Source organism: Kogia breviceps, chromosome 7, assembly GCF_026419965.1.
Source record: "Kogia breviceps isolate mKogBre1 chromosome 7, mKogBre1 haplotype 1, whole genome shotgun sequence".
Classification (NCBI taxonomy): Eukaryota; Metazoa; Chordata; class Mammalia; order Artiodactyla; family Physeteridae; genus Kogia; species Kogia breviceps.
This window is the reverse complement of record NC_081316.1, coordinates 15,943,162-15,965,524: the sequence shown is the minus strand read 5'-3', so window position 1 is coordinate 15,965,524 and position 22,363 is coordinate 15,943,162. Positions and strand designations below refer to the sequence as shown.

General features: G+C 62.3%; 1 protein-coding gene across 5 annotated transcripts; it reads right to left on the bottom strand.

The window, feature by feature from the left end:
* Positions 1–527: 527 nt before the first annotated feature.
* On the bottom strand, positions 528–22,359 carry PCNX3 (pecanex 3). Of its 5 annotated transcripts, none has more exons than XM_059067998.2 (35): positions 21,678–22,359; positions 21,119–21,306; positions 20,782–20,881; positions 20,618–20,657; positions 20,421–20,516; positions 19,068–20,195; positions 18,438–18,561; positions 18,177–18,355; positions 17,874–17,964; positions 17,331–17,466; positions 15,949–16,109; positions 14,995–15,148; positions 14,678–14,710; positions 14,225–14,396; positions 14,011–14,121; positions 13,559–13,650; positions 13,288–13,397; positions 13,002–13,107; positions 12,810–12,902; positions 12,455–12,605; positions 11,149–11,293; positions 10,641–10,818; positions 9,760–9,868; positions 9,469–9,598; positions 8,982–9,040; positions 8,666–8,881; positions 7,782–8,035; positions 4,068–4,298; positions 3,797–3,900; positions 3,340–3,487; positions 3,012–3,242; positions 2,663–2,937; positions 1,645–1,778; positions 1,259–1,557; positions 528–1,182 (listed from the first exon to the last, which is right to left on the bottom strand). In XM_059067998.2, the coding sequence occupies exons 1-35, from the start codon at positions 21,828–21,830 to the stop codon at positions 988–990; spliced, it is 6,126 nt and encodes a 2,041-aa protein (XP_058923981.1). In that variant the 5' UTR covers positions 21,831–22,359; the 3' UTR covers positions 528–987. The 5 variants fall into 5 exon arrangements, with proteins under 5 accessions (XP_058923981.1, XP_058923984.1, XP_058923982.1 ...); XM_059068001.2 differs by having other exon boundaries at positions 15,949–16,070; XM_059067999.2 differs by having other exon boundaries at positions 18,177–18,352.
* Between the last annotated feature and the right edge of the window lie 4 nt (positions 22,360–22,363).

The window sequence follows — 22,363 nt, the reverse complement described above, 5'->3', positions numbered from 1 at the left end:
AAACTGTCGGGCCTCCAGTCCTTGGCTGAGAAACCGGAACAAATGTACCTGCCTTCCAAACCAACTGGGAGGGCCAGACCGGGACAACTAGTGTTCAGCTCCAGCCCGGCACAGAGCAAGTGCTCAGGAAGTGCCGCTGTTTACAGCAGAGTGCTTTAGTAAGCACTGGGCCCTGCCCTACACATGCTCTCATGTATTCTTAAAACACCTTAGACAGGTATCATCTCTTCTTTGTAACTGGAGAAACTGAGGTTCAGAGAAAGGCTTTGGCCAAGGTCAAGGCTAACAATTGTAGGAACCTGCCACTGGAGCTGGAAGTCTTTGAACATTTGGGTGTGAGAAACGGAACTGCAAACCTCAAGGCTAGAAAAGGCAACAGGCTTGTGAGGAAGAGGATCCGTCCTACTTGAACCCCACCCTGGTCTAACTTTGATCTTCATCATAGCCCAGCCCCACATCTTTCATCCCCCTCTGTGCTCATCTACCCTCCACCCAAACACCCCCAGATGGAAGAAGAAACTACCAACCAAAATCAAAAATAGTGTTATTAATTCTGGTGTCTCCGAAGCACGAAAAAAAAAAAAAAAAGAAAAGAAAAGAAAAGAAAAAGAAACCCCCCTCCCCACATTTCAGCCCCCAGTCCAAGGCCAAGGGGCTACCCCAGCAGGCAGTGCAGGCCGAGGGGCCAAGTCAGTCCTGGTCATGGACTTGAGGCAGGACCAGCCCATGGGTTTGGCTCTTAGGGCCCAGCTGGGATGCTGCCTGCCTCAGTTTGGGGAGCCCAGGCCCTGAATTAGGATGAGAGATCAGGGGCCAAGGTCAGAGGTCTGGGCTACTCAGTTCTGGTGCTCTGGCTAAGGCAGCCAGAGGTCAGGGTTCACAGGTGGGAGCCAAAGCCACTCAGTTCTGTGGTCCAGCAGAAAGGGCCAAAGGCTGGGGGTCCAAGTTTCTGAATCCTGGGCTGGGACCCAGAGGGCACCAGGCCACTCAGTACTGATGCTCCAGCAGGGGCTGGGCAGCCGGGCTCTCACGCTCCTCAGCGGGGGCAGGCCAGTCGCCCAGGGCCCCAGTGGGCGTGCCACACTCAGGAGCACTGCTGTCCAAGCAAGGAATGTCCTGCACTGCTCTGGGGGGCGAGGCATCGGTGCTGATGTGCGGGCTGAGGCTGAGGTCTAGGGGCGCCTGAGGGAGGGGAGATAGGTTGGTAGGAGAGCAGACCTGAGCTGCCCAGGACCCGACCCTCCCATAAGAACCTTACCTGAGATTTGGGGGTGCTTCCTTTAGGGCTCCCTGAGGCTGGCTCCCCCTCGGATCCCCCTAGCCCCTTCCGACCCCCCAGGCTCCACTTCCCACTGGGACCCTCCGAACTAAGGAGGCCAGGGCCAGGGGGCCTTGAGGGCCTGGGACCCTCAGTGGGGGCAGGAGAAGCAGGGGATGGTCCAGGGAGCCGAGGGGGTGGCCACTGCAGCAGAGGAGGGGGGCGCCCATCACCAGAGCCGCTCAGGGAGGGCCTCGGGCCCCAGGCAGGGCCTGGTGGGAGGGGCTGGTCACCACCGCCTGTGGGAGACAGATAAGAGGGCAGAGACTGCAGTCAGCTAGGCTGCCCTCCCCACTCAGCGGTTCAGCGCGGCCCTGCCTGCTCACCTGCTGTGTTCTCAGGTGTGGGGTGTGCCAAGGGGGGGTTATTGCTGAGGGAGGTCAAGCCACCGCCTCCACCACAGTCCGAGTCATCCACGTTCCCGCCACTGTTGCAGCCGGCACCACAGCCCTTATGAAGCCTGGGGGAGGGGAGGCAGAGAAGAGGTTGGTAGGGGGTGGGAGATACAAAGACCTCACAAGCACAAGTCCCCAACCACTGCTATTTCTAAAAGGTTTTTGCCATCCACTTTACAGGGCTTTTTTTTTTTTTTTTTTTTTTTTTATGGTCGACCTGCGTGGCATGTGGGATCTTAGTTCCCTGACCAGGGATCGAACCCACACCGCCTGCAGTGGAAGCATGGAGTCTTAACCACTGAACCACCAGGGAAGTCCCTCAGGGCTTTTAAAGGAGGGCTTATCAGGGACTCCCCCGGTGGACCGGTAGTAAAGATTCCACCTTACGACACAGGGGACACGGGTTCAATCCCTGGTCAGGGAACTAAGATCCCACATGCCACAGGGCGACTAAGCCCGTGCGCCACAACTACTGAGCTCGTGCGCCTCAACTAGAGCCTGCGTGCCGCAAACTACAGAGCCCACGGGCCCCGGAGCCTGCACGCCGCAACCAGAGAAGAAAAAACCTGCTCGCCACAACTAGAGAGAAGCCCACAAGCTGCAACAAAAGATCCCGCACGCCTCAGCGAAGATGGCATGTGCCACAACTAAGACCCGACGCAGCCAAAGACAAATAAAATAAATAATAAATACATCTTTTAAAAAAAAAAAAAAAAGGGAAGCGTCATCAACGGTGCTTCAGGCTAAAGGCCACCTTCAGCTCTGGCTGGGGTGGGGGGGGGGTGTACGGTTGGGTCAGCTCGGGGAAGGGGTCAGCTCTCGGGGCTCAATCCTGGCTCCAGCACTTCCTCAGTCAGACCCCGGAGAGAGCCGCTTCCTCTCTCCGAGCCCCGGCTTCCTGCCCCGTGACCCCAGCCTTGCGGGCTAGAGGCGGGGGGTCGGAACTCACCTCTCCCAGCTGCGCAGAAGCCAGCGGGCGATGGCACCCAGGCTGACGGGGCCGCCCCACAGTGCCCTCAGCTGGGGATGGCTGCCGGCCAGCGAGGTGGTGAGGGGCGACACGTAGATGGGGTAGCCCAGCGGCTGGTCGCAGGAGGAATTGATCATGTTGCGGAGCGCCTGCTTGGCGTTCTGGATGCTGCCTCGCTCGGGATTGCGGTTGCGCAGGAACACCAGCTCCTGCTGCTGCCCGGCCCACAGGCCGCGCACGCACTCGCGGTTCACCTGCGGAAGCCACACGTGGGGGTCAGGAGACCGCGCCAGGAAGGGGGCCGGGCCGGGCGCGCGGCCGTCCCCACCTTGATGACACGGAAGCTGAGGTGGCGCCGGTTGAGCATGATGATCTTGTACTCGTCGGAGGCGTCGTCCAAGACGTGCCGCAGCGCCAAGAGCGAGGGCGTGTTGCTGAGGATGGCGCTGCGCCAGGCCGGGTCACCCTCGTGGGAGATGACTAGCCGCTCCTCGTTGGCTGCGATGGCGTCATACAGAGCGGCCGGCTCCTCATACTCATCTGGGGACGTGAAATGGTCCTGTGGGGAGGACGGAGGGGAGGGCTGAGGTCAGCGGCCCCTGGCCTGGGCAGAGACCTCGCCCCCGCCCACCCTGCCTGGGCACACCTCTCCCCACCTGGTGGAGCTTGAGGGCCATGCGAACCCCAGGTGCCACCACGCGGTGAAGCAGGTCCATGTCGGCAAAGACCCACTCGTCGCGCGGGGAGGTGATACGGAAGTCCCCCTTAAACAGGGCGTGCAGGCCGTAGAGGAAGGGCTCCAGGCTGGGGAAGAGGAGGAGGGGAGGTGAACGCACAGGGGGCTCCTGGGTTCCTGAGCTCTGACTCTACATGCAGTGGTCAGAGCGGAGACGGCTCTTTATGCTGGGCCTCAGTTTCGCCATCTCGACAAGTCAATCTCTGCCCGTGTCCCTCACGGGGCGGTGAGGAGCAGGCAAAGTCACAATGGGTAAAAGAGCCACGCTGAAGGAAGGGCTGATGTGGCCCCTGGGGGCTGAGGCCAGAGGCCCAGAGCTCTTCATGGAGGTAGAGGAGGGGAGAGCGACAGGCCCGGCTGGACTTGCGGGCACTCACCTGGCCGACATGCTGTGCGAAGCCGTCCCCAGGGCCCGGCGGCCCAGCACACACAGGCCAAAACACAGCGTGACCAGCGGCGAGTTCCAATCCTGGTCCACAGGCTGCGGCACAAGGACCCCCGTCCCCAGAGCCCAGCTCAGACCTGGGACAGGGTACTTGGGGTGGGGGCTGGGGCCCAGGCCAAGGGAGGCTGAGGGTGAGAAGAACCTGCACAGGGAGGGGGGAGGCCGAGGGGGAGAAGGCAGCCCCAGGGTAGCGGTGGCCGGACCTGGCCGCGCCGGGAAGCGCAGTACTGAATCCACTGCAGGTGCACGGCGCAGAAGGAGGGCAGCGAGAGGCCAGAGAGGCGGAGGTCGTAGTCCTCATCCACGCTCAGCGAGAAGGTGGGGTCTGAGTCAGCATAGCCCGGTGCCCGCACAGGACGCAGGGCTGTCGCGATGCCCTCGTGGCTCAGCCAGGCCTCCAGCTTTGGAGAGCGGCTCACATAGTAGATGATGCTCTGGGAGGAGAGGGCTGGGGTCAGTGACCGGGGGAGCGCCCTCGCCCTGGCCACTGGAGGAGGCAGCGTCAGGGTGAAGAGGCTTCTCCGTGGGAATTCCCTGGCGGTCCAGTGATTAGGGCTCCATGCTTTCGCTGCCAAGGCCCGGGGTTCGATCTCGGGTCAGGGAATTAGGACCCCACAAGGCATGCGGTGTGGCCAAAAAAAAAAAAAGAGGCTTCTCCCTTAGACTGAGCTGAAGTCGGCTTCCCAGGACACCCGTCCTGTGTCCCATCTCAGCTCCCTGAAGGCCCACAGGCACGTCTGCTGCCCTTCTCTCGGCCAGGGAGGGGGAAGGGGACAGCTGACAGGAAGCAGCCCTCCTCACGGAGCATCCCCTGGAGGGTGGTACACTGTGGCAAGTGCTTGGACGCTTGCCCTGCCCTCCTGCCCTGTATGTAAGGGGAACTGAGGCCCAGACAGACGACAGACTTGCCTGTGGTTACACAGCAGGGCAGGGCGAGCTGGCCAGCACCACAGTACCACGATGCTGTGGCATCCAGACCTCAGAGGCCCCGGAAGGTCAGACTAAGGTCGTGCGGCTGCCTGCAGGCCAGTGGGGCCTAAGTGCCCCTAGGTCTTGGGCCCCTTGAGGCAGCTGAAGTGTGACAGCCACAGGGCTTCCCCTCAGAAAAAAAGCCAGAGGCATGGTGTCTGTGCCCGAAGTCCAGGGCTCCTGGACTCTTTAAGAGATTCTGCTGGCTTTTAAGCAGGGGTTTGGGCAAATGGAGAGGAGCTCTAGGAAGCAAGAAGCTGACACAGCCAGCATGGACGGGCAGTGTGAGGCCGGCAGCTGGCAGCCAGTGAGGTTACTGGGATTCTGTGTGCTGCCCCGGGATGGAGCCAACGGGATGGGCTTCTGCCTTGGGAAGGGGTGGGAAGTCCAGAGCTGGGGAGGCTGGCGCAGCTGGCCACGAACAGAGGGCACCTAGGCAGTAGGGGAGTCCAGCAGGGTCGCTCTGGTAGGACATGGAAAGGCTAAGAGCCTAGGCAAAATGGCCACAGCACAAGCCAGGAAGAGCCAAGGGCCTCAAATATCTCCCTGGGTGGTGATGGTGGGGACACCTGGAGGCCATGGCTATATGCAGCACCTCATCAGTTCGGTTCCCGGCACACCGCAGCTTGCCTGGTAGCTGGGAGCCTGTCCCCAGCATTGCCTCGGCTATGGCAGGTGAGGGTGCTGTCTGGGGAGGGCTGGGTGCCCTCTTACCAAGAGGAAGGGCACCAGGAGCCTAATGGGGTGAATGGGGGCAGCTTGGGCTCCAGGCAGACTGGCTCCAAACTGACCTTCTTGCTCAGAGGGCATCTCCGCAGCCCCCAAGAAGAACCAGAAAGAAACACTTTGGGGACCGGGGGAGGAGCTGGCCTGGCACACAGAAGTGCTCCATTAACTTGCACAACCACATGGTGTGCTACAGAACCAGCAATCCTGGGGCCCAGCCCTTAGAGTGGTTCTCAGGAGTAACAGCGCCCGCCTGCAAGCACTCGCTGGCAGCTCAGTGGCTCTGCTCAGTGTTTCACGTGGGGCAGCTCACTGAATCCTCAGAAGCATCACGACTGCGGCATCTTTTCTGCCTTCATCCCGCCTAACTGCAAGGATGGGTGTGTGAGCCTCAGTTTTCTCAACTGTGAAAGGGGTCGATTAACACTGACCTCACCTCTTCCAAGAGTCACTAAAAGAATCAAACAGCAGAACGAATGTGCCTGGGCTTGGAAATGCTAAGGGCACCCCAAAGCTTGGCTGCAGGTGAATGTGAGGGTCAGCATCTCCGTGACCACGAGGGTTGCACTGAATCTCTCACGCAACTGCACTCAGTGACTTCCACGGAAAGACAAGGGGTGGGAGGTGCCAAGGGGGGCTAAATCTGCACAGGAAGGCTCCGCCTGGTCTGCCAAGCCCAGGGCTGGATGGGACACATCCCTGAACTGCCCCAGGCCTGTGGGGCTGCCCTGCACACCTGCCTCCCCGCAGGCCCCGCCTCAGCAGCCCCCATTCATCGTTCCGAACTTCAGCCCGCACTCCATCCTGGGCAGAGCCTTCCCTGGGTCCTCCAGGCGCCTCCACATGGCCGTGATCCTGCCCAGCCTTTGAGGCGGCTGCAGCAAGTCAGCTTCCCCTCAAGAAGCTGGGCAAGGGTGGCGCTCATCTCAGACTGCTAGCCCGGGGCCTGGCGGGGGTCTGCTGCACCGCCACGAGAAGCCTACGCTGGCCGAGAGGGAGGAAGTGGGGAGACCTGGGCAGGAGCGCCTCTCTCGAGACGGGAAGAGGAAGGAGGACAGGGTCGTAACCCCTGGGTGACCTGTGGCTGGGAATGTCTTTTTCTGGACCACAGTCTTTCTTGGTGACAATAAGGATGGGGCGGGCTCACAAACCCTTCCCCAGGAGTGGACGGGTGGAAACATCCACAGTAGAGAAAGCACAGTCTCTCTGACAAGCGACGCAGGCGGCATGCCCCCTGGCAGCGTAGCACAGCTAGCGGACGCACGGGGACCGCCCCAGAGAGAACCTCAGGTGGGCAGGCTCACCTGGACCCCAACAGGCCACCCCTTCTGGGCCCCCGACAAGCCCCAGGGCAGATGCTAAGAGGGCACGAGGGGACCTGTGACCCGCTACTCACCCCACTCCTTAGCGCCCTCATCATCCCCGCCTCCTCAGAGAACCGCGAGAATCCCCACTGCTCAAGGGGGCTGACAGGCACAGCAAAGAAGGCAATACCTCAAGCTTCCCAGAACCCAATCCACGGCTCCCTTCGGACCCCACATCGTGCCTCACCAACCCCCTGCACGTCACCACAGGCCTCGAGACCCTCAGGCCTGGCTTGGCGCACCCAGGCTGAGACAGGGAGGACCAGGCCTGGGCTAAGCCTCGCTCTGGCACTTTCTCCTGATTCTAGGGCCTCAGGCAAGTCACTGTCCACATCTGAGGCAGCGGGACCTATCCTGGAAGGTGTGGTGGGCTTCACCCAGCTCAGGAGAGGTGCCTGGCAGAGCCCAGCCCTCAGTGAGCACCGCTGCTTGGCAGCTGCTCCTAAGACTGTCATTCCTGTCGCCACCGTTACTATTACCGTCACTCTGTACGGGGGGTGGGGGGGCCGGGCTGGTGGTCTAGAAGGCTGGCATCAGCAATGCCCCTCCCAGGACCAAAGCCCAGAGAGAGGATCTGTGCACGCGCTGCCCACCGGCCCCCAGGACTCACCACCCCACGTGAGCCTCCCGGAGGAGGGGGACAGGGGGCCCCCCCGCCCTGGGCTCCCCACCGTCAGAGTCACATGGAGGCCCGCTGTCCAACAGTGACACTTTGGAGGCTGATTAAACTCTCTGAGGCCTCTGCTTCCCTTGGGCAAAACAGGCTCCCAAGGATCCGGAGGATGGCCTTCGGGGTGCTCCTGGCCAGTGAGCGCCCGCCGGCGGGGAGCCCCGCGCCCAGCCACCTGCCCCTCATACCCTGACGTAGTAGGTGACGAGGATCTTGCGGAGGTCGAAGACCTGCAGCATGGAGGCGGCGTTGTTGTCGCTGATGCTGTAGCCCTCCAGCACGTACTTGCTGGCCGTCACTTCCCAGGCCAGCCAGCGCTGCCCGAAGGCGGCATTGAAGGACAGGACCCTCGGCAGGTGGCCAGGCTCGCAGCAGCAGCAGCCCTCATCCTCCTCCACGCCCTCTGTGATGGCCTCCACCTCACGCTGCTGGCAGTACGTACCTGTGGGGAAAGGGGGCTCCGGTCAGGGGGTCACAGGGACACCCCAGCCTACCTCCTCCCCAGACAGTGCCCCGGCACCTCCCCGAGATACGACGCGAGCAACCGTTACTAAGTGAACCGATTAACAAACAAGCCCCGTTCTCCTCCTGACTCCCAGTGGCCACGGTGGGGTGCAACTGGGGCATTGAGGGTTGCGGGGAGGGGACAGGGTCTGGTCCCTCATCTATAGACGCAGAGACCGAAACTCAGGCTCGTGCTGCTCCCGAGCTGTGCCTAGAGCCCCTGTGCACTTGTGAGCCCCTCGTGAAGCTGGTATCTGCCAGGTACAGCTTCCTGAGAGCAAGGAGCCGGCTCCCTCACCAGGGCTTACGTGTGGCCCCCCACCTGGTCCTGGCCTGAGACCGGAGAGCAGGCCAGCGGGAGCCCCAGGTCCAAGCTCTCATCAGAGTGGCCTGGTCGCTACGGACCGGCTGCAGTCAGGGCAGGGACGGGGCTGGGCCGGAGAGAGCCTGGCACCTCGCTGCTCGGACTAGGAAACCCAGGCCCGGCGGGGAGGGCCCCAGCCGCCCGGGGCAGAGCAGGGCTACAGCCCAGCCCCGACACACCGTCATGCTCGGCCCCGCAGCTCACCCCGGAACTCGAGGCCACGCAGCTGGAAGGTGACGAGGCCGTTGCCGACCTCGATGAGGTGCACCAGGGCGTTGAGGTAGTCGGAGGCCAGGACGAAGCAGTCGCCGGGGCCGCAGCTGCCCCAGCGGCCCAGCACCAGGTCCCCACACAGCGTGCGCTGCAGCGAGCGAGTCAAGTGCTCGTAGAAGATCGAGTTGAGGTTGTTGTCATCAGCTCCTGGGACCCAGGATGGACGGGCAGATGGACAACGTGACAAGTGAGCAAGGCTCCCTCCAGGAAGGCCCCGCCCTAAGGCCCCCGATGGCCGGGTACACACCAGGGTTCCGGTCCAGCTGTGTGACCAGGCGGGTGTTGGAATGATCCACACGCTTAGTGCTGCTCAGAGAGAGGGCGACAACACAGGTGGCTAAGAGGGCGAGGCTGCCCGGGGCTCGGACGACCGCTCCCGCCAGCCCCAAACACCTCCCCCCCAACCCGCACCCCTGCACCCTGAGGCAGACGCCACGACAGCCCCATGACGGGGGTGGGGTGGTGGTGGAGGCTGAGGCTCAGGAACATGAGGGGACTCAGCCGGGAGCGCACAGCCGGGAAGCGCAGGGTGAGCCCAAGGCCTCGGCCCGGCTCAAGCTCGGCCCCGTTTGGATCAGCCACCTCCCTGAAGCCCACAGCACCCCACCCAGCCTGGCCTCCAAACCCCCGCCCGTCTCCCAGCAACCTGCCTCCCGGTGCAGCCATCCCGCTCCTCCGCCAGGTCCCTCTCAGGGGCGCCCCCGGCACTCGCTTCCGTGTCCCACGAGACTCACTTGTAGTCGCGCTCCCAGAACTTGAGGGGCCGCGCGTAGGACATGATGAAGACGGCGCTACCCAGTAGGGGGTTGAGCGGCGTGGAGAAGAGCGCGGAGAGCAGGGCCTGAACGAACAGCATGGCCGAGTCTGGGCACGAGTCAAGGAGGTGGCCGGCAGGCAAGACCCTCCCCGGCCTCCCTCACTAGCCCCTCACCCCCGTGCCGACCCGCCTGGCGGCCCCCAGCCCCATCCAGGCCACGGTCCTCCCTGCACACCCGCACCCAGGTGGCAGGCGGCAGGCTGGGTACGTGGCACGGCGAATGGCTGGGCAAAAGCGTGGAAAGCCGAGCCCCACGTGATCTGCCAGGGCGCGATGTAGGTCAGCACAAAACGCAGCTTGTACAGCAGGTCCCACAGCTGCAAGGTTGGAAGGGGGGGAAGGTAAAAGATATGCAGATCACTCACAGTGGCGGGGGCGGGGGGGTCCACCAAGTACCCACTCAGACACTCAGAGCCTTGGGGCTACGCCACTTGCTGCCTACATAGGAGTCAAGCTCAAGATCACTCCCAGCCCTTACGCTCTGGACCTGCTTCAAAGCCCCCGATACCATCAGCAGCTCCAGACAAAGCAACCAAAGGAGTGTTAGCCATTTAATCATAGAACCACTCCAGGAGCCTCCTACTGCTGTCCCATTTCTCAGATGGGAAAACTGAGGTTTGAGAAGGTAGAGCAGTTAAATATCTTGGTCAGGCCATACCACTCTCAGTGATGACGCTGGGCCTCAACTGTGGTACCAAGAGTTAAGAGACAGTCACAGGCCCTGCCCTCAGAGGGGGACACAGTCTGGATCGCCACCATCCTGGGTCAGGCCGGAAACCAGACTAGAATGCCCACATGAGTGAGCTCAAAGCTCAGGCCTGCGCTGGGGTCGCCCTGCAGGCACCACTGCAGACCTCCAGCACAGAGCCGGGGAACGGTCCTTTGTTCAAATCCCAGCTGACCACCAATTCTCCAGGAGACCTGAGGCAAATCACTTACCTGCTTTAAACCTCAGCATGCTCGCTGCCCAGCCAGGAGCCGCTGCGAAGGCCCCCAGGGTGGCTAACGTGGACTGGGGAAAGTCACCCGCAGCAAAGCACGAGAGGCCCGCTCCCACTGCACAGCCTGAGTCTTGCGGCACAGCCTCACCTTGCTGCAGAGCAGGGACATGAGGAAGTAGTCGAGCAGGAAGCCCTGGGAGAGGCGCGGGTAGTCGAAGTGGAAGAGCAGGACGGTGAAGGCCAAGCTCAGGTACTGCTGGGGCGGGCAGCAGAAGGCCGAGCGCAGCAGCTTCAGCCCGGCCACGGTCATCAGCAGCGCCCGGCAGCTGTGGGCGAGGGGTGGGCATTAGGCACTGGGCGGACACTCGGCACAGTGGGTGTGGTGCCCATCCCTCGCTGGCCCTGGCCTGGGCTCTTCTGGGCCAGTGACTCTTCGTCTCTGCTCTCTAAAGAGATCACCCCCTTCAGACACACTGGAGAGACACATCTCCTCTTGAAGAGGCAGCTGCTTCACCGGAAAGGGTGTCAGGAGCTGGGGGCCTACTTAAGCTTGCTGGGCAACTGAGGCAGGTGTCCTTCCCTCTCTGGGCCTCAGTTTCCCCCCGTGTCACACGGAGATGTAGACGGTGGGATGGCAGGGGGCTGGCGGTCCTCACTAGAGACAGAACTTGTCCGGGTGGCTGACGACTGTGTGGGCGTCCACCGTGAGGGCATTGAGCACAACAGCAGGGTAGATGAGGTACTTCTCCACACACTGCAGGCCGGCATACAGCTTCTCAAACCACATCACCTGGGCAGCACCTGCAACAAAAGGTGGGAAGGTAGGACTGCTGTCTAGCACCGGGTCCTCTGCATTCCCTTGCAACCACGGGGCAGAACAGGTGTGCTCTCCAAGGGAACCTGGAGAGACGGCAAACCCCAGAATGTGGGGATGTGGCATTCTGGGTCCCTAGAGACTCTGAGCGGTTGCGGGGCAGGGGGGCTGATCTCTGGGAGCCCAGATGAGGGCCAGATGAGGGCCAGATGAGGCCCAAGTCGGGTGTGTTGGGGGCTTAGGGCAGGTGCTCTGCCCATTCAGTTGTCTGTGAAATAAAGGCTGATGACGACACCCAATGTGCCCAGCGGAGCCAGGGCGGGCTGGGTGAGGCCCAAGGACACAGTGATCCTCAGCCTCAAAGCCCTTCTGAAGGGGCCCCTGCCACTTGGCTCGAGCTGACTGAAGCCACATGGAGATGCTGGCCCAGTGGGCAAAATCCTTCATTGTTTATGAAAAAAAAGGCATGTGGACCTTTGCATAACAAATCCAGGTGTTTATGGCCTTCCCTGTTGGTCCAGTGGGTAAGACTCCACGCTCCCAATGCAGGGGGCCCGGGTTCGATCCCTGGTCGGGTAACTAGATCCCACAGGCATGCTGCAACTAAGAGTCTGCATGCTGCAACTTAAGATCCCACAAGCTGCAATGACGATCCCGTGCGCCGCAACTGTGACCCGGAATAGCCAAGATAATAAACAAATAAATATTAAAGAAAAAAAGAAAAGAATAAACAAATGCAAGTGTTTAAATATAGGTTCAGGAGTGTTTGTGTTGCAGAATTCAAGTAAAAACGCATGCCAGGCTGGTGTAGTTCATTGGTAGCCAACTTATAATTCTCGACAACGTGTCCCTTTAAGGTCCTGGAGTTCTACTTCTCCCATCTCCTCAGAGACCGCAAGGCAGGTGGGAAAGGGCAAAGCAGGCAGGGTGAAAGTGAGGCATGGGCTGAAGCGGGTGCAGGAATGGGTACAGAGGGCAGTGAAGGGGCCGCAGGGCCAGTGCCAGAGCGGACGGGGCGGTGTGGGCAGAGGCTGCCCCCTGCTGGCACTCTGAGCTGCAAGGCCTGTGCTCCCATCAGGCTGCAGGTCCGCTTGGAAATCAGGGCAGGAGGGGTGGAGGGGTCCCAGCCCGGGCAGGGGGGCACTCACCGCGCACTTCGTACTGGCTGTACTCCAGCGGCTTCAGCACGGGCTGTGACAGGCAGAACCAGGGCAGCTGTTTGCGGAGTTGCGGCAGCAGGTAATGTGTGAAGCAGCCCACGGCCCCAGCCAGCGCATACAACACAAAACCCAGCACGGACTGCAAGAGGGAGAGGCGGGAGGCTCAGCCAAGGGAAACAGGCCACAGGGCCACGGGGCCACCTGGTAGAGGTCAGCTGGGGCGGAGAAGGACGTGAGGACATGGCTGCCCAGGCCCTCAGGGCAATCGGGCTCCGGCAGAGACTGAGGTGGGGGGAGGGGGAGAGGTTGGGGGAGGGGGAGGGGTGGCCTGCGCCACACGAACCTTCAGGGCAATGAAGACGGTGCTGGCGCTGATGGCAAAGGTGAGCACAGCAATCACCACACACATCACCAGGTCAGAGTGCAGGACCTCACGCTGCGGGGTCAGGAAACACCAGCTTGGGTGTCCCCGCCACCCAGTGGCTGACCACACCCCTGCACCCCAAGACTAGACCCTGACACTCCCGGTCCTCACCACTGACTGACGCATCTTGTCTGGCAGTGGGTCTGGGGGCTCAGCGCGTGCTGTCTCCAAGCTCCGCTCCTCCAGCTCAGGGAAGAGCCTGCTCCGGATCAGAGACCTGGAGGGCATGAGAAGAGTCAGGGGCCCGGGTCTGGGAAGGCGGCCCCTCCTCCCACAGACACCCCCCCCAACCCTTGCCATGTCAGGTGGTGACAGGCACATGCACAGACACACACGCACAGACACACGCAAACACATACACACGTGCGCACACAGACAGGTACGTGCAGGCACCCACCAGAGCACGGTGGGGTCACTGCTCTGCCGGCTTAGGTGGTAGGACAGCGCCACCAGGAGGCCACAGAAAACAGAGAAAAGGACGGGGACGTGCTGTTCTGGCCAAGGAGTCTGGGGAGAGAACCCATGCTGGTCAGAAGGGATGAGGATAAGCATGGCGGCAGGGGGCAGTCCCCCAACCGTGGGAGAAGCCACTGCTGAGCCCAATTCACAGCCCTGTCCCAACAACCCCCTGGGTTTCGGTATGCCCGCCACCGACAGGTCATCTTTACCTTGATGGCTCCGAGGCAGAAGCCGTAGAGCAGGGCAGCAGCCAGCAAGCTGCGCGAGAGGCTGAAGACCGCAGCGAGTGGGCTGGTGGCGGCTGCGACATGAGCGAGCGACAGCCTTCAGTAAAGTCCAGCTCCTACTTGCTGGCCGCCCACCCACCACGCCCCGCTGCCCCTCAATGCCCCCCCCCAGACCCCGTCCCCAGCCCACTGTTCTTTGCTCCCCCCCCAGCCCGGAGAGGCCTTCGGAACCCCTGGCATTCTTGGGTTTAAACCACTTGCCTGCAGAGAGGACAGGAGGGGAAGGGAGGGGAGGAGAAGAGATGGGCTCTCAGAATCCACCATGTAGCCGCGGGAGAAGGCTCAGTGAACAGCCAGAGCCGCAGCCATAACCCATAGCCCCTCCTGGGCCCCGCACTGCCTCCACATCCCCGAGCCACCTGTGGGCCCCATACCTGTGCCCCCAAAGCCGTGCATATCTATCTGCTCCAGCAGGTACATGAGACAGGTGTTCACCTGGGGCAGGAGGCCCAGGAGGAAGACGAACGGGAAGCACAAGGTGAACACTGGCAGGGAGGGGAAGCGGAGGCCCGGTCAGCCTTCAGGCTGCCCCTCGGCCTGCCCTTCAGGCCTCGCTCCCTGGGCAACCTCAACCCTGCCCGGCCTTACCAGTGGCTACATCACGGGCGCAGAAGAAGAAGGAGGCAGAGAAGAGCGTGAGGCCATAAAGGGAGACGGGCGGGAAAGGCTGAGCTGAGCCCAGGGCATCCAGCAGCCAGATGAGCAGACAGCAGATACAGAAGTAGACAGGCCGGCTGTATGCGATCACCCAGTTGTGGCCCTGGGGAGGGGGGCCTGTGAGGAGCCGGGCCTCCCCAACTGAACACGCTACTTGCATGTGCACACACACACACACACGCTCGTGTGTCCCGTGCCTGGCCCTGGGTCCAAGACAGAAAGCCTGGCAGGCTGGGGGCAGAAGGACCGAGGAGCCAGGGCTGGTGGGGGCGGTGAGGGAGCCCTGCCTCCCCACCAGCTGACCCCCTCCCCACCTGGTGCCAGTCCCGCCCAGGGCCCAGGCCTGAGCCTCGCGGGGAAAGGTGCTGCTCTGCTGGTACTCACGTGCATGGGGGATGCCGCATCAGGCTGGACGCTCTGGAAGAGACAAGAGCTACACTGGTGATGAGAGCCAGCGCCCATAGGAGGGTCAGAGACCCCAGGATCTGTTCAATTCCACTTCTGGGCCCTTATGAATGACCAGGGCAGGCCCCTGAACTATCCTGAGCTTCAGTTCTCTCATTTGTAGGATGGGGGGTGGCTACAGGGGATCTGAGGCATCTTAACTGCTTTCGAGCTCAACCCGCTCAAGAGGGGTCCTGGGAAGGGGGGTGCATCTGGGAAGAGATGCGAGGGAAGAGACCCAGGAAGCCAGGCCTGACCTTCAGCAGGGAATACTGGCAGGAGGCGATGACCAGGCAGAACTGGAAGACCCAGATGTCGGTGAAGAACCCCTTGAGCAGCAGCAGGTAGCCCAGGAAGGCGACGAGGCTGCTCAGGCCGACACCGAGCATGTTCTCCACCAGCCCCCGTGTCCTGGAGAGACAGCAGGGTCAGAGCACACCCACCTCCTCACCTGCTAGTGGGGCAAGGGGTTAGGGCATGGGGGAAACAGGACGCAACAACAGAGGCCCATGTCCAGGCCGGTGTCCACGCCAGCCGTCATCCTGAGTACATGAAGCCATGCCCTCTCAGGGCCAGGGCCAGGTGGCACTCGCTCCAGGAAGCCACCCCACAGCAACCCTGCCTCCCGATCCCAGTCTTTGCCCCCTCTAGACCCTGAGGCCTCAGGTGCCACCACTCTGGCATCTGCCCACCTCTGGCTCCCGCTCGCTATGCTACGCACACAGGCAATGCCCCCAAAACACCGGTCACAGCGCCGGGAGAAATCCAGAGCACAGGAAGCCAGGACACAGGTTCCAGGCCCAAATCATTCACCCCGACAACAAACATCTGATCTCTCTCACTTTCTGGGCCTCAGTTTCCTCCCAAAAAAAAGGAAAGCTAAGACAGATGGTTTCTTAGCTTTTTCAGGGTACAGGATTCAATTTAATTGACACTCACCCAGAAGCAGATAAAAAACGACACACTGAACGGCAACAATGTCTCCAGCAAAGCTTTGGGAGAGGAGCGACCAGAGCACCACCCGCTTGGCCACCCCTCTGCACCCAGAAGCACCTAAAGAAATCCCACTGCAGACTCCAGCTCTCCACGCACCCTCAGCAACCCCAGCAGTTAGGTTCTCCATTGCCATGATGGCCTCCATACGTTCAGAGTCTGGAAGGCCAGGGCCCAGGGCTGATCAAGGACTGGGGGCTGAGGGGGTGGGTGCTCACCGGTCCAGCAGGGCCAGCAGGGCGAGTCGCTCGTAGCGCACAGAGGTCCAGCGGCCGGGAAGAAGCCAGTACTTGTAGCTGTGCTGGGCCCGGGGCGGCGCCTCCTCCATCAGTGTCTGCTCCTGGGATTCGTGCAGGGAGTCCTGGTCCAGCAGGTCAAACTGCGGTCCCCATGGCCGCGGCCATCAGCCCCGCACCCCCCGCCCCCGTGGTCCACTGCCACCCCCCAGCACACACTGGCTGGTCAACACAAAAAGTCCCCACCATGTAGCAGCCCCACGGCCTGCCCTGACCCTCCATCCAAGGGCCTACTCCTTCCTCCAGCTTCCCAGGACGGGGCTCAGTGGCCGTGGGGGCTTCCAGAGCTGCTGGACGCCAGGATTACTAGCTCCTGTGTCTGTTTTCCCCACTCAGGCAGCATCTCCCGCCTCTTCCTGGGCTCAGAGAAATCCACCTTATCCTTCCAGAGACAGCACAAACGCTACCCTCCTCCCAGACAAAGCCCTCGGGGTCACTCTGAACCCCCTACCCTGGAGCACATGGAGCGCTGGCCCTGAGGACAGGCCTGGGTGCCAGGGCCAGCACACTGAGGCCCTGGACCAACTACCTAACCTCTTTGGGCTTCTCGTGTCTTTAATTCAACAAGCGTTTACGGATGCGGCTGTGAGCCTGTCCCTGTGCTGGGCTCTGCAGAGCCCAGCAGCACAGCCCCTGCCTCTGGAGGAGACCCTTGGCCGTGGAAGGACAACACTGCTATCCCACGAGACCGTCAGGAGAATAAATGCATCAGGAAGGGGCACACGGGGCTTCTGGGCGCTGCCCATGGCCTCTCTGTGGCCCTGGGTGTGCGGGTGCTACTTTCACGACTGCTGTTTAACTCTGAACCTGTGTCTCATACATCCCTAGTACTTCTGTTATCCGCTGGCCAACCACATCAATTATTGCTCACGTCGGGATGCTTTCAGGAACGAAAGAAGGCGCTCTTACTAGCTCTGCTGAGACGGACAAACTCAAACAGCGTGCCTCAAGACCTCCCGCGTCAGGCGCCCAGCATAGGAAGCAGCACTGCCACCGCTAGGTGAACTCCACCGCCCCTTCTGCAAGTGCCACTGCTAACATCCACCATCCCCACTTACTGTGGACCCCTCCAGGGTAAACAAGACTATTCCAGACACGTTCGTTGAACGAGTAAATAAGCAGCTCCTTGAGCCATTCAGGTCCAGGACCTGTGCACCCTGTGCTGGCCATCGAAGGTCAAGACAGCTACCTCAGGGCCCCTGGAGCCCTCACTCAGGGTGACCTGTCCCTCCTGGTGCCTGGGTGAATGCTCGGTGGTCTGCACCCCTCCCCCTGCAGGTCCCTCCCCGACGCTGGCTCCTCACCTCTGGGATCTCCAGGGGCACTCGGCGCACCTGCATGCCCTGCAGGACCACGGGCCGCGGCTGCAGCAGGTTCAAGCCACCTGTCGCCTCTGGGACATCAGCCGAGTGGAAGCTGGAGGAATGCGAGTGGCGGTCCCTGTGGAACAGCAGCCGTGAGGGTCGGGGCTGTGGGTGAGGCTGGGAATGGAATGGGGTCGAGGCCAAGGCCAGGCCATGACTGAGGGCCTAAGGGAGCTGCTCCAATACCCAGGAGCACAGGAGTGTCCAGAAGAATCAGGTGGCAGAAGTGCCTCCCTCCCAGGACTTGGGCCTCCTGGAAGGCCCTGAAAGCCTCCTGCTTGGCAGTGCCACGAAGCCAGAGACCCAAGGGATCCGTGCAGGCCCACCCTTCACCGCTCCCTGCCCTTCACCGCCGCCCACCCTCCTGTCCTCCCAGAGGTCTGAGCTGCCCCTGCCCAGCCCAAAGAAAGAAGACAGAAAACTCCCCCAGAAATGGCAACCCAGCAGCTGCGGGGTCAGGAGAGCCCAAGGCTGGAGACTCACCAGGCTCCATTGGCTGCCTGCTCCCCCTGCTGCCCTAGAGGGTTCTCGTAGCCGCCTCCAGCCAGGCCAAAGGTGTAGGAACGCCGCACGCCTGGAGCACAGGTGTGGGACACAAGGCAGCCCGTCAGAGACAGGAGCACCAAGGCCCAACCCACGTGGGCACCAGGGCCATCAAGTGAGGAAAACCCTCTGCTGGGTTCCCCTGGATGGCAGCCCAGCCCCTGGGCACCAAGAGCACAGCTGCCGGGGCGATGACCCTCAGCGGGAGGGAAGGAGGCTTGGCCACGGACCGGGGGGGCTCACCGCTCTCGTCATAGAAGTAGTGCACAGCACCCTCGGAGGTGTCGTCGAAGGTGCAGGCCTCGTGCACGTTGGCGCCGGCCCGAGTGAGCAGCAGCGAGGAGGCAAAGTGCAGGGCAGAGGGCAGCGTCAGCGCCCGGGAATGGGAGGCAGCCCGGCCCCGCTGAGCTTCCTGCAGGCTGCTGGGGAGGGGTCGGCTCATGGTCAGCACCCCTTAGAGCCAGCCGGCCCCCACTCCCGTCCAAGCAGCCGGCGGGTGCTCACCTGGGCGGCGAGCCCATGAGCGAGGCAGGGGGGGTAGGGTTGCTGCCGGCATTGTGACGCCTCCGGATGGCCTGTGCCCGCCTCACGCTGCTTGAGCGGTCCCGCTTGCCAGTCTCCTCGGCAGCTGACCAGAGAGAGAGGCCCCCCGAGCGTAAGTGACAGAGGCTTGGACAGAGCCTGAGGGAGGGTTGGGGGAGGGGGGAGACAGGTGCCCCTGCATGGATGGAGGTAAAGGTCAGGCCTAGTCCAACCATATCCCCTCTCTGTGGCCCAGCCAAATCACCTAACCACGTGGGCCTCAGTTTCCACACGTGGAAACAAGGACATGATCTGCTCTGCCCCACTGGTGACCCAGGAGAATGAGCATGGCTACTGAGAGTCCGCAAAGAGCAAAGGCTCAGGTGCTACCTGCAGGACCTGGGGCCAGGTGCCTGAGGTCTCTGCCTCGGTCTCCTCACCACTCCAGCCTTGCTTATCTGAGGCGCCTGGCAGCCAACGTCACTAGGTCGCTGTGTCCTTGTCCATCTGCTGCCTGAGACAGAGGCTGACCAGGTCCACTCCAGCTGCCTCTGGCCCAAACCCACGTCCCTACAGAGCTCGCCTCCCCCCAGCTCTGGAGCCGGCACTCACCTCCCCCCACAGCACCATCCTCCAGCAGCTCCCCCCGCCAGCCAGGCTGGTTGGCCGCAGGTCCCCGGCGGGCCTCGGCGGGCAGCACAGCGGGCTCACCGGCTGCCAGCTCCACCCCCGCCTGGACCTCCAGCTCAGCCTTGGAGCCAGCCAGGGGGCCCCTCAGGCCATCACTCCCTGCCCCGTCCATGCTCAGCACGCGGGCGTGTGTTTTGGCGCTGGCGGTACTAGGCGTCCGCTGGGTCCCATAGGGCCGCTTGGGAGGCACAGCCGTCCCCTCCTCAGCCCCATGGGGGGCCCGTCGTTTCCGGGGCCCCCCCGCCGCACCCCGAGAACTCTCAGGGGAATAGCAGGAAGTGGACGAGGAGCTGTCGGTGCTGTAGCGGCGCTGGGACCGGAGGCTGGAGGCCGGGCTGAGTTCACTGCCCTCGCTGGTGTCATCGTCCTCGAAGAAGCCCCCGCCTTCCAGCAGCGGTCGCCGAGGGGCACGGCCAGCGGGGGAGTGTCTTCGCACGGGTGGCCGCCGTTTGCTAGGCCGCAGCAGGGCCAAGTCCTTGGGCCGTACAACCAGGAGCGGCTCAGCCGGGCCCGGAGGCGTCCCTGCTCCTACGACTGTGTCAAAGGAACGCAGTGTGTCATCTGACGGGACCCCGGCATCTGGTGAAGCGGGCAGCTCTGCCTCCGAGGGTGGGTCCGTGTCGCTGCCCTCGGGGGCTTGCCCACCAGGGGGGCTGTCCAGGTGGGTCGAGTTGGTCTTCTCACTCTTGAAGCTGCTCAACGTTTCCCTGTCAGTGCCGCTGAAGCAGGAATCTGAAGAGCCGGCTTTCTGGGGCGTGGGCTCACCGGAGCCCCGCCGGTCCAGGGGCCGGTAGCCGCCCGCTCCCCGGCGGTGTTCCCGTCGACTGCTGGTCCTCACCAAGGCCCGGTCGGGCCGGGTCAGCGTCAGGAAGCTCTTGCTCAGCTCCTGGCTGAGGCTCCCCTTCAGCAGGGGGCTCATGGGAGTGTCAGCCACGCTGCTCCCACTCCAGGGGGCGCCATCTCCAGCCAGGGGAGAACGTTCTGAAGAGTCCGTGCTGGGGAGAGATGGGTCTGGGGCAGCCCCTGGAGGCGTCTGGGGGAGGTCTCCAACTATCAGAAGAGAAAAAAACACAGAACACGACAGAATGGCATTCTACAAAAGGGACTGGTGGCTGAGGGGGGTCCTACAACCCCGCTTTCTGAGAACCCGGTGGGGCAGGACGCTGAGGAGGTCCCATCTGAGAGAACAGAGAGCCCAGGGAAGTAAAAGTTGGGGCGACTCGAAGACAAGACAACTAGTCTTCTGGCCAGGCTCTTGCCAACATGCCCACTCACTCAGCTTCTCCTGTGAGCTTAGCTTCAGCATCTCTCGATCGGCAGAAGTCATGATCACGTTGTTGCTGCCCTGCTCCCGCACCAGCTCCTTGACGTCTGCAACCAGAGCCCCAGAGGCAGCGGCGGGACCTCAAGGCCTCCACGCGCCATGCCCTGCTCCACACCACCACCTTCAGCTCTGAACAGCAGCCACCTACCTCTGAGGGGCCCAGAGTCCTCCATCCGGGGCAGCAACTCCTGAGCAATAGAAAAACAAAGTATGAAGGAGCAAACAGGGCAAAAAGTAGGCTCAGGACATACCCATGTTGGGGAAAGGCTCTCAGGAGAGGAGTGGGGAAGGGAGAGGGCCAGGACCACTCACCGAGACCTGGTTGAAGCCAAACACGGAATGCTGAGAGCTACAGCGTACGGGGGGTGTGGAACTCACTTTTCGAAATACTGTCATTTCCACTCCAGGGTCCCTAGCAGTGGAAAAGAACAGTAGCTTTCAGCTAACCTTTCCTCTTCGCGTAGTACTTCTCCCACCATCCCCATCGCTCTACTCTCCGCACAGATCCCCCCGATAAATCCAGGGCCAACCATAGAACATTCAACCGTTCTTGGACCCAATGTTCCCTAAGCCCCTTCTCCATCCTCCAGGGCTCAGGCTCAGGTACCAAGGACCCTCCATTTCCAACACAGGCCCTGCCTCGCCCCACCTGGGTAGACTGCCGTCCCCCTGGGCAGGCTCTTCCTCTGGCTCCCCCATGGTAGAGTTGCGTTTCTCCACAATCTCGCCCTGGTCGAACATAGCATGCAGCCGATAGTTCACAGTCTTGATGGCAGCGAAGATGACAGCCACCACAAGGCAGTACACACCAGCCACCATCAAGCTGGGGGGCAGGACCTGGAGGTGGCAGCAAGTCAGGTCCCTCTTCACACAGCCCTGCCCCCGTGGGGTGGACCTACAGCCACAGTCAAGGCTAGGATTCACAAATTCACAACAGGACTTCACCGCCCCTGCACACAACTAGTAAGAAAGCCCTGTCGGAGGATCCTGTCTTCTTTCTAACTGGAGAGAAACTAAGTGAGGGTCTCAAGGTCACCCAGGCCAGAAAATTTTGGCCTCTCCTCCACACACTCCAAACTCCTCACTGAGTCCTCTTCCTACATCCTAGTGCCCAAGCCACAGCCCAGAATCCCTGCCAGGTTGCACCCCTCCGTGACATCTGCCCTCCCTTTCCCCAGCGGGAGTTACAGGTGGCGGCGGCGTCTCACCATGTACAGTAAAAAAGGAAAGGTGAGCAGGAAGATCCAAACATAGAGATGGAAGCAGTTGGAGAAGGTGCTCTGGTGCGGGTCGAAGAACCAACCGCCGGTGAGCGAGGCCCACACCCCCTGGCGCAGGATCTGCAATACCTGCGACCCCATGGCCCCGCCGCTGCTGCGCGCGCCCTCCTCCCGGGACCCTCATGGGGGCGGCCCCCGGCCCATGCCCCGCGTGGCGCCCGCGGGCCCCGGGGCCCGGCCTCGCGCTCACGCCATGGCCTCCCCCAGCGGAGGAGAGAGACCGGTGGGGCTAGGGTGCGAGCAGGGGGCGGGGCCGGCCCGGACAGTCAGCGGTGCGAGACCCAGGCGCGGGGGTGGAGACGCATCAGAGGCGGGGTCCGGGCCCCCACCCCCGGCCCAGATCTGCTTCCAAGGGCCGGGCCGGCAGGCAAGCGCAGGGCACGGGCCGGGCACCCGTCGGCGGCATCCAGAGGTGGGCGTGGGGTGGATGCTCTGGGGGTGCAGGCGACGGCTCCCTCGGTTCCGGCCGGGGGAAAGCCCTGGTACCCTGAGGTCCACTTCCGGGGTCACAGGTCACTCGCTTTGGGCTCCGCGCTCGCCCCGCTTCTGCGGGAGCCGGCCCAAGGGGGAGGCCGGAAGAAGGAGCCGCGAGCCGCCAACCTGCAATGGCGCAT

Bases quoted from the DNA above. Each gene is read 5' to 3' on its own strand.
- PCNX3 (XM_059067998.2), bottom strand. From the start codon at position 21,830: ATGGGGTCGCAGGTATTGCAGATCCTGCGCCAGGGGGTGTGGGCCTCG. The intron at 10,819-11,148 runs GTGAGGACCGCC...CCTCGCCCACAG, and splicing joins CCGGACAAGTTCTGTCTCTA to CTGCCGGGCGCTGCTGATGA. The intron at 1,558-1,644 runs GTGAGCAGGCAG...TGTCTCCCACAG, and splicing joins CACACCTGAGAACACAGCAG to GCGGTGGTGACCAGCCCCTC.